At 44.6% G+C, this 10,669-nt stretch overlaps 1 protein-coding gene across 1 annotated transcript; it reads left to right on the top strand.

Moving 5' to 3' along the window:
• Positions 1 to 4,013: 4,013 nt before the first annotated feature.
• On the top strand, positions 4,014 to 10,447 carry LOC138361499 (jerky protein homolog-like). Its single transcript, XM_069320802.1, has 3 exons — positions 4,014 to 4,197; positions 4,484 to 4,728; positions 10,400 to 10,447. Exons 1-3 carry the CDS (start codon positions 4,014 to 4,016, stop codon positions 10,445 to 10,447), a joined length of 477 nt encoding a protein of 158 aa, XP_069176903.1.
• The last annotated feature ends 222 nt before the right edge of the window (positions 10,448 to 10,669 follow it).

Here is a 10,669-nt window from a genome sequence, read left to right as displayed (position 1 = left end):
GTCCTCCAATGGCAGGTGTAATGCCTGGTCACACTTATAAAAAAAAGATAGACTGCTTGCCTGTTGTCTGTGGTAAGTGAGAGGGAGGAACACGTAAACACAAAGTATGACAATGGAACTTTATATACAGAGCACCACTTGGTTTACGAACTTTAGTTATCCGAAACTTCCAGTTTCCCGATTGGGTTGGGGAGTCATGTTACACGAACTAAGTTCGGGTAGAAAGTAGTCCGCCAAGCTTCATGCCGGCCGGGGTTGGGGTTATCCTACACGAACCAAGTTCGGGTAAGGAAGCGGTCAGACAAGCGTCGTGCCGGCCCGTGGTGGTGGGTGGGGGGTGGGAGATGGTTAACTCAGTTTGCTCACTGACCGTTTCGGGCGCCGCCTGCTACCCTGTGACGTCACAGACTCACGGTCTATTGTTCCCATTGTTTGAATTTGTCACGAGACTGGAGTGTTCATTCCGTGACTTTGTTTTACATATCAGCACAATCAAGGAACATCCGTGCACCATATCGACTCCAAATGCACGCATTGTATCAGTGAAAGCATCTACAAGCGGGTTACATAAAGAAAGAGGTCATGCAGTGATGACATTTGAGAAGAAAGTTGAAATAATTAAGAAGGTGGAGAGTGGTGTCCCGAGAAGTGTCGTGTGCGCTGAATATGGCATTAGTAAAAGTACTGTTTCTGGGGGAGCCCCGTCGGCTCCCCGGACCTTTACCGGCTGATATGCTAATGTCAGACTTTGGCATCAGTCATGTGTATGGATTTCTAGGGCCTACCGTGGACCACGAGCCAGAACCTGGCCCCCTCAGAGAGGCAAGGGAGCAATGGCCTATAGAAACCTCCGTGTGGTTGGAAGCATTCTATGTCTGCCATCGACCGGGTCAAGCATCCAGAAAGGTAAGCATTCCAAAACAAACCCCTATTCTGGTGAAAATTGCTACCTAAGCCGACCTAGTGGATACAACTCTTCAACAGAAAACAAGGAAACTAGTATGACGTCATACGTCACCGCGCCGCTGTCTGCGCAGCTCCCCCCTCCCCGGGAGGGGGAAGGGGAAGCCCCAGACCTCCCACGCCGGCTATCCACCCATCAGTTCTTCGGCTGATGCTATAGGCAATGGTTATGTGCTCCGGCTCCAGTGGTTGTTTCAGCACTGTACCTAGAGTGTGGTGTCTGTTTTCAAGGTGGTGCGTGAGCTGGGAGTGATTCTTCAGTACTCGGGCTGCATGCGCCTAGGGTTCCCTTCCCTAGGTGCCCTGTAAGTACAGCCCTTGGGGCTTGGGGCCACCTTCCACAAGTTCCTTGGGTCCTGCCCCTACTTGGCCTTTTACTGCTTGGTTTTCGGCCGCTCTTTGTGTGCTCGGGTGTTCTGTCTCCCTTGTTCGCCTTAGAGTAAGGAGCAGTGTTTGCACTGGTGGGGCGCGGGGTACTGTGCAGCTTGTCTTTACCAATCATAGCGGCCGGCTCTGTTCCGCTTGGGTACGCTGTCCTCTTGCGGGGTTTTCTTTTTCTTTTTGTTTATCTACCTGGTGGGGGGGGGGGTCTGCCTTCGATCTTGCCCCTTGTGTCCCTTGTGTTCTGAGTATTTTCTGGTGGTACCCCCTGCTAGGTCCCCGTGAGTGTACACGTCCCGGGGGTTCAGCTCTTAGAAAGTTGTTTGGTAGCTTTGGGTGCCGGTTAGCAGTACACTGCCTGGGATTACCTGAGCGCGAGTCCTCCTAAAGTAAACGCTCGGGACCCTGGGAAACCCCTGGGGGCGCGCGGGTCCGATGGATGTGACCACAGAGTCCCCCCCTCGCTTCCAGCGAGTTTGAGGGTTGCTCTCAACTTTTGTCTCTGGGTGACTCTCTGTTTTGCCTCCATCTGCTGCCTGTGGGGTCGGTGACACCTTTGACCCGGAGTCCTGCGAGTTTGGTTGCTCGTTGTGGCTCGGTTCCCCAGTTGTGCTAACAAAGCGGGTGCGGGCAGCAGGGGCGTTGCACTTGAGCCTTGGGGGTGGCAACGTTCTCGTGGTTTCCTCCCCGGGAGCCCCGGGGCTGCCCCGTTGTAGTTCGTTTTGGGACTTGGGGGTGTTGGTTGCTTCGGTTCCATCCACGCCCCCTTGTCTTTCCCCTGGTTCACCCTTCCTGCCTGCATCCGGTTCCTTACCGTCTGTAGGTTCGGAAAAAGAAAACCCCGCAAGAGGACAGCGTACCCAAGCGGAACAGAGCCGGCCGCTATGATTGGTAAAGACAAGCTGCACAGTACCCTGCGCCCCACCAGTGCAAAAACTGCCCCTTACTCTAAGGCGAACAAGGGAGACAGAACACCCGAGCACACAAAGAGCGGCCGAAAACCAAGCAGTAAACGACCAAGCAGGAGCAGGACCCAAGGAACTTGTGGAAGGTGGCCCCACGCCCCAAGGGCAGTACTTACAGGGCACCTAGGGAAGGGAACCCTAGGCGCATGCAGCCCGAGTACTGAAGAATCACTCCCGGCTCACGCACCACCTAGAAAACAGACACCACACTCTAGGTACAGTGCTGAAACAACCACTGGAGCCGGAGCACATAACCATTGCCTATAGCATCAGCCGAAGAACTGATGGGTGGATAGCCGGCGTGGGAGGTCTGGGGCTCCCCCTTGCCCCTCCCGGGGAGGGGGGAGCTGCACAGACAGCGGCGCGGTGACGTATGACGTCATACTAGTTTCCTTGTTTTCTGTTGAAGAGTTCTATCCACTAGTTCGGCTTTAGGTAGCAATTTTCACCAGAATAGGGGTTTGTTTTGGAATGCTTACCTTTCTGGATGCTTGACCCGGTCGATGGCAGACATAGAATGCTTCCAACCTCCTCTAATCTTACGTCTTACGTCCTCTAATTACTCAACACAAAGCTGCTATTAGGACAATATCCAATTCTGGCCCCAGACATCACTCGGTACCCCTACTTAAATCTCTGAATATGTTAGACATTAAGTCACTGCACATTCTCTCATGTGTATTATACATATATAAAACGCTAAACTATAATGCCAATCCTGATCTCAAAAGCTTCATAGAAGGTTGTATCAGAACCCATGAGCATCACACCAGAAATAAATACAGTTTTGATATTCCTAGAGTACGACTTAATCAAACTAGAAATGCTCTACAAATCAAGGGGCCCAGAATGTGGAATGACTTTCCCAACCATGTTAAAGACTGTACCTCTCTCAACCAGTTTAAGTTAAAAACGAAGCTATACCTAATAAATTCCCTGTAACCTACCTTACCCTTCTATTGTCAACCAATGTCTGTTTTTTTCTTTAAAGAGCGCTGTTTGTCGACATAATTGTATTTGTGCTGCTTTTTCATCTATGTTTTCATTTCTTGTTTTCATTCTACTCATTATGCTCAATTAGTATTAAGCTTGTCATTTAAGTTTATCATGCCCGAAACGCTTTGCGTAATAGTGGCTTTAGGCATTGTATGTACTAGCTATACCTATAAGTTAAACAATCCTTGTAAATATTTATTGTATGTATGTACCTTACCTAAATAAAATTGTATTGTATTGTATTGTATTGTATTGTAACCACACGGGGGTTTCTATAGGCCATTGCTCCCCTTGCCTCTCTGAGGGGGCCAGGTTCTGGCTCGTGGTCCCCGGTAGGCCCTAGAACTCCATACACATGACTGATGCCAAAGTCTGACATTAGCATATCAGCCGGTAAAGCTCCGGGTAGCCTCCGGGTCTCACCCAGAAAATGGCGTTTCATTACATTCAACGCTGCTTTTTTGATCTTCTTAAGGCTAAACCTATCATTTTTTACTATTCTCTAGAAGTGAATGTGATAAAGAAATACGAAATAGGAAGGTAGTAAGTAAAGCAAAGGTGGAGAGTGTTGATAACGCAGTGTGGGAGTAGTACAAACAGAGACGTGAGGTTTGATGACGAAGAAGATAGTGGCAGGCTGGCTGCTCATGGAAAAGGCGCGTGAATTTCACCAAGCAATGAAAATTACTCAAAAGTGTGTATACAGTGATGGATGGCTCAGAAGTTTTAAAACCCTGCACTTTAATGAACCTAATGCTCAGGTTCATTAAAGTGCATGGTGAAAGACAATCTGCTGATATTGCTGGTGCTGATGAGTATGTAAGTAAATTTGCGGAGATGGTGCAGGAACAAAATTTATCTTCAGTGCAAACTTATAATGCTGATGAGACAGGTTTGTATTGGCGTATGCTTCCCACAGAAACGATGGCTCATAGTGGTGAGGACGATTAAGGTGGTTATAAACAGAACAAACAGAGAATTTCTTTGTTGTGCTGTGCAAATGCAGCTGGCATGCACAAATTAATATTACTTGCGATTGGAATTAGTAAAAACCCGAGGGCTTTAAAGTCAGCCAGTAATATATGTCGAGTGGTTTAATAAGAACTTTGTACCCGAGGTGAAGGAGCACCTGAAAAGTGTTGGTTTCCCACAAAACAGCAAAGTTGTGCTGCTGTTAGATAACAGTTCAACGCATCCACGAGGTGATGAGCTAGTAAATGGCAATATTATTGGAACGTTCTTGCCACCCAATACAACTTCAGTGATTCAACCCATGGATCAAGGAATAATTAAGAACCTTAAACACCACTACAAGAGGATGTTTGCCAGACGTCTTAATAATCAGCTTGGAACACTTAAGGACTTTTATAAAGTCTTCACAATAAAGTCAGCTATCTGGACTATTGCTAGTGCGTGGGATGAGGTAAAGCAGACAACACTAAGAAATGGTTGGAAAAACTTTGGCCCACGTCAAGTCTGTTTCCTGACGAAGATGACGAGGCAGATTTTGAAGGATTTGCGGTGAAGAAAGTTAGCGAGAAGAAAAAATTAAGAGAGGAACTCCTAGCCTATGTCAAGGGGATTTAGTCCCCTGAGCTGAGAGCAGAACTGGTAACTGAAACAATAGAAGATGACATCGATAGATGGATAGATTTTGATGAAGAAGCCCCAAACAATCGAAACATGACTAATGATGAAATTATAGAATTAGTATGTACAGCAAAAAAGCCAGACGAGTGCAATGAAGAAGATGGAGAGGAAGAGGAAGAGGATGAAGAAACGTTAAAGGAAAATTGTAATGTGGAAAAAATTCAGAATTTTTTTAAGAAATTCTGGCATTTATGGACACGAGTAACAGCGAGTTTGAAATTAAGGACATGATGACTCAGTACAATTTGTATATGAAGTTTTTAAAAACAAGAGCCAAGGGAATGAAACAAATGTCAATTGCAGAGTCTTTTGCAATGGCTTCCAAGAAAGCTCGCATTGCATCACCTGCACCTGACTCATCGCATGTTGACCCAGTCAACCCAACAACTTCAGTCAACCCAAAAACTTCAGTCAAACCAACACCATCAACATCCACCACTACCTCTTCCATGTAAATAACTATGCTTCATCAACATCAGTCATCAACATAAGCAGATCAGAACTTCAATTATTGGTGAGTACAAACAAAATATGGTCGCATTTATGCTATGAACCTGTCGATTTTTCCCCTAGATTTTTTCACACATTTTTTTTATATTTTTCCTCCATTTCTCGTATACGAACTTACATGTTAACCGACGGGTCTCGTCCCCAAGGGGTTCGGAAACCAAGTGGTGCTCTGTATTTACTTTAAACATAAATGAAAATAAAGACAAATCTTGGGTAAATGACTGGTGTAATAAAATGACAAAGATAAATGCAAAAACACAATAGATTAAATATTATAATGTGAAATGGTGCTGAGAATATCGGCTTTAGCTGAAACCTCCCTTAGTATACGAAAGCCAGAGAGCTTAGTATGCCAGAGAGAGATGTCAACTATAAGAGCACAAAGAATATTCTGAAGTTGATAGCTGGTCAGGGCTCCAACGTCGATTCAGGTAGATGGCACGGAGGTGCAGTGTGCAGGTGCGCGGTCGGCGAGTCACCAATCAGGAGCAGGCAGGCTGGTATGGGTAGTTTGCTGGTTTGACGACAAGCCGGCGTGGAGGGAGTTTTGAGTACGGGGGATCTTGGGTACGTTTTGCCTCCTGGTCAAAACGTTTTGTGCTACCGGTGGACGTATCTTGAATGTAGCATCTTATACTTGTCAACTGGACGTAACTTGAGGTAGGGAAGAGCAGGCTCAATCTCTCCAGAAAGAGATTGTCACAACTCTCCCCCGAAGCCTGCGGTTCCAGGTGAAGTTACGTCTTCAGGTGGTAGAGTGGTAGGTGGAGCAGCCTCCACCTCATAGACTCTGGAGAGGGCATCTGCTATGATGTTGTCAGAACCCTTGATGTAGAACTCTCCAGGTTGAAATTCTGCAGATATAAAGCCCATCGTAGAAGCCATTGTTTGTTGAGTTGGGCTTGCTGCAGGAAGCGTAGGGGATTGTGGTCCTAGTAGATGGTGGTAGACCGAGCACTTTGCAGGGACGATTCGAAGTGCTGCGAGTTCAGGACGATGGAGAGTGGCTCCCTTTCGATCGTGCTGTAGTTCCTTGTAGCTTTAGTAGCTAACAGGTCGAATTTCCTCGCCTCGTTGTTGCATCAGGACACCCCGATGCTGGTACCACTGGCGTCAACATGGAGGATGAAAGGCTTCGTGATATCTGGCGAGGCGAGAATAGGATTAGAACAGAGCAGGAATTTAAGTTGTTCAAAAGCAATGGTTTGCTGAATGGTCCAATTATACCGTTTCTTGGGGCTGGTTAAAGTGATCAATGGTGTTGCCACCGTACTAAAGTTTTTCACAAACCTACGGTAGTAGGAGGCAAGACCAAGGAAGCGCAGGAGCTGCTTCCTGGTGGTAGGCTGTGGGTAATGCTGGATGGCTTGAGTGCGTATGTTTAACGGAGCTATGCTGCCACTCCCTATCTCATGACCAATATAACGCACTTTACCTTTAGCAAAGGTGGACTTGCCCAAGTTGATGGTGAGGCCGGCTGTCAGGAGCTACCTTGAGGTTACCTTGAAGTGCTTCCGGGGTTTAGCGTCCCCGCGGCCCGGTTGTCGACCAGGCCTCCTGGACTGATCAACCAGGCTGTTGGACGCGGCTGCTCGCAGCCTGACGTATGAGTCACAGCCTGGTTGATCAGGTATCCTTTGGAGGTGCTTATCCAGTTCTCTCTTGAACACTGTGAGGGGTCGGCCAGTTATGCCCCTTATGTGTAGCGGAAGCGTGTTGAACAGTCTCGGCACTCTGATGTTGATAGAGTTCTCTCTCAGAGTACCTGTTGCACCTCAGCTTTTCAACGGGGGTATTTTGCACATCCGGCCATGTTTTCTGGTCTCATGTGATGTCATTTCTGTGTGCAGGTTTGGGACCAGCCCCTCTAACATTTTCCACGTGTAAATTATTATTTATCTCTCCCGCCTGCGCTCAAGGGCGTACAGATTTAGGCTCTTTAGTCGGTCCCAATAGTTTAGGTGTTTTACTGAGTGAATTCTAGCAGTAAAGGATCTCTGCACGCTCTCCAGGTCTGCAATTTCTCCAGCTTTGAAAGGGGCTATCATTGTGCAGCAGTACTCCACTATAGGGAGCACAAGCGTTTTGAAAAGTGTCATCATCGGTATAGCATCTCTAGTGTGAAAAGTTCTTGTTATCCAACCTGTCATTTTTCTTGCAATTGTGATGGCTACTTTATTGTGTTCTTTAAAGGTAAGGTCTTCCGACATGAGTACACCCAGATACTTTACATTGCCTTTTCGTTCTATGTCATGATTTGCCAGAGTTTTGTACGTGGTTTCCGTTTTTATATTTTCATTTTTTCCATAGCGCATGAGCTGGAACTTACCTTCGTTAAACACCATATTAATTTCTGTAGCCCATAGAAAGACCTGATCTACATCTGACTGGAGGTTTGCCGTGTCCTCTATGTTGCCTACTCTCATGAAGATCCTAGTGTCATCTGCAAAGGATGATACAGTGCTATAGGTTGTGTTCTTGTCTATGTCCAAAATGAGGATGAGAAAAAGTACTGGAGCAAGCACAGTACCCTGGGGGACTGAGCTCTTCACGGTTGATGGGCTGAATTTTATTTTGTTGACTATTACACATTAGGTTCTGTTGGTCAGGAAATTGTAGATCCATCTGCCTATTTTTCCGGTGATTCCTTTTGAACGCATTTCATGTGCAATAACGCCATGATCACATTTATCAAAAGCTTTTGCGAAATCTATGTAAATTACATCAGCGTTTTGTTTGTCTTCCATAGCATCTAATGCCATATCATAGTGGTCCAGCAACTGCGACAGGCAAGAGCGCCTGTTCTGAAACCATGTTGTCCGGGGTTATGGAGTTGCTGTGATTCCATGTATTTTGTGATCTTACTTCTTAGCACTCTCTCAAAAATTGTTATAATGTGCGATGTTAGTGCTATCAGTCTGTAATTTTTTGCCTCTGCCTTATTTCCTCCTTTATGAAGTGGTGCTATCTCTGCTGTTTTTAGTATATCAGGAATAACGGCAGTATCTAGGCTTTGTCTCCACAGAATGTGGAGGGCCTGCGATAGTGGTTTTTTACAGTTCTTGATGAATATGGAGTTCCAAGAATCCGGGCCTGGTGCAGAGTGCATAGGCATACTGTTTATGGCTTCTTCAAAATTTAGTGGGGATAGGGTGATGTCTGATATATGATTTGATGTTGGTATCATATCCATGAAAAATTCATTTGGGTTATCAATCTTTAGTGCGTTTATTGGCTCACTGAAAACAGAGTCGTACTGCTTCCTCAGTAGCTCGCTCATTTCTTTGTTGTCATCGGTGAAAGTTCTATCTCCCTTTCGCAGGGGCCCGATACTAGATGTGGTTTTTGATCTTGATTTTGCATAGGAGAAAAAATATTTCGGATTTCTCTCTATTTCACTGATGGCCTTTTGCTCTCTTTGCCTCCCCTGGGTTTTGTATGATTCTTGTAGCTTGAGTTCAATGGTTTCTATTTCTCTACCTAACCTTCTTCGCCGTTCTTGAGATAGGGTGCGACTCTCAAGTTGTTCCGCGATTCGTTTTCTTCGCCTATATAGGGAACGACGTTCCCGTTCCAATCTGCATCTCTTTCTCTTTTTTCTTAGGGGTATGCGGTTTGAACATATTTCTAGTGCTACTGAGCTTATTTTTTCCAGGCACTGGTTTAGGTTTGCATTTTCTAGCTGTTCTTCCCAGTTTATTTCTGTGAAGTCCTGGTTTATTTGCTCCCAGTTTATCTGTTTATTATTGAAGTTGAATTTGCTGAAATCTCCTCCACCGGGAATCTGGACTGGTTTTGAAGGTCTACTCCCCATGGTTGTCATAACTTCAATTAAGTTGTGATCTGAGTAACAGGTATTCGTAATCATTATGTTCCTGATTAATTCATCATTATTAGTGAAAATGAGGTCCAGCGTGTTCTCCTTCCTGGTTGGTTCTACTATTTAAAAAAATAAAAAATAAAATAAAAAAATAAAATGTTTATTTAGGTAAGGTACATACATACAATAAATTTTTACAAAGATTGGTTGACTTATAGGTAGAGCTAGTACATACAATGCCTAAAGTCACTATTACGCAAAGCGTTTCGGGCATGATAAACTTAAATGACAAGCTTAATACTAATTGAGCATAATGAGTAGATGAAAACAAGAAATGAAAACATAGATGAAAAAGCAGCACAAATACAATTATGTCGACAAACAGCGCTCTTTAAAGAAAAACAGACATTGGTTGACAATAGAAGGGTAAGGTAGGTTACAGGGAATTTATTAGGTATAGCTTCGTTTTTAACTTAAACTGGTTGAGAGAGGTACAGTCTTTAACATGGTTGGGAAAGTAATTCCACATTCTGGGCCCCTTGATTTGTAGAGCATTTCTAGTTTGATTAAGTCGTACTCTAGGAATATCAAAACTGTATTTATTTCTGGTGTGGTGCTCATGGGTTCTGTTACAACCTTCTATGAAGCTTTTGAGATCAGGATTGGCATTATAGTTTAGCGTTTTATATATGTATAATACACATGAGAGAATGTGCAGTGACTTAATGTCTAACATATTCAGAGATTTGAGTAGGGGTACAGAGTGATGTCTGGGGCCAGAGTTGGATATTGTCCTAATAGCAGCTTTGTGTTGAGTAATTAGAGGACGTAAGTGATTTTGGGTAGTAGAGCCCCAAGCACAAATACCATAGTTGAGATATGGATAGATAAGGGAGTAATAGAGAGTCACCAGGGCAGGGCGTGGTACATAATATCTGATGTTAGAAAGAATGCCCACAGTTTTTGAAACTTTTTTTTATATATTTAGAATGTGTCCCTGGAAATTCAGCTTGTGGTCAATGAGAATGCCAAGGAATTTGCCATCTAATTTGTTACAAATTTGGGTATTGTTTATTTTGAGATTTATTTGATTAGAGAATTTATTGCCAAACAGAATATAGAAAGTTTTGTCAATGTTGAGGGTGAGTTTGTTGGCAGTTAGCCAAAGATGGACTTTATTTAGCTCGGTATTTAATGTGGCATTTAGAGCAAGGGGATCAGGACTGGAGTAAATGAAGGTTGTGTCGTCAGCAAATAGAATTGGTTTGAGGTGTTGGGAGGCATTTGGAAGGTCATTAATGTAGATGAGAAAGACGAGAGGGCCAAGTATGCTGCCCTGAGGAACACCAATGTTGATGGGTAGGGTGGGAGAAATTGTATTATT

The sequence above is a fragment of the Procambarus clarkii genome, unplaced genomic scaffold (genome assembly GCF_040958095.1).
Source record: "Procambarus clarkii isolate CNS0578487 unplaced genomic scaffold, FALCON_Pclarkii_2.0 HiC_scaffold_415, whole genome shotgun sequence".
Taxonomy (NCBI): Eukaryota; Metazoa; Arthropoda; class Malacostraca; order Decapoda; family Cambaridae; genus Procambarus; species Procambarus clarkii.
The sequence above is the reverse complement of the archived record's forward strand: the minus strand, read 5'-3'. Positions and strand labels throughout refer to the sequence as shown.

Excerpts from the sequence above, each read along its gene's own strand:
- LOC138361499 (XM_069320802.1), top strand. The coding sequence starts at position 4,014 with ATGGATGGCTCAGAAGTTTTAAAACCCTGCACTTTAATGAACCTAATG. Across the intron at positions 4,198-4,483 it reads TTATAATGCTGATGAGACAG|ATAACAGTTCAACGCATCCA; the intron begins GTTTGTATTGGC and ends TGCTGCTGTTAG. Across the intron at positions 4,729-10,399 it reads TTGCTAGTGCGTGGGATGAG|AATATAGAAAGTTTTGTCAA; the intron begins GTAAAGCAGACA and ends ATTGCCAAACAG.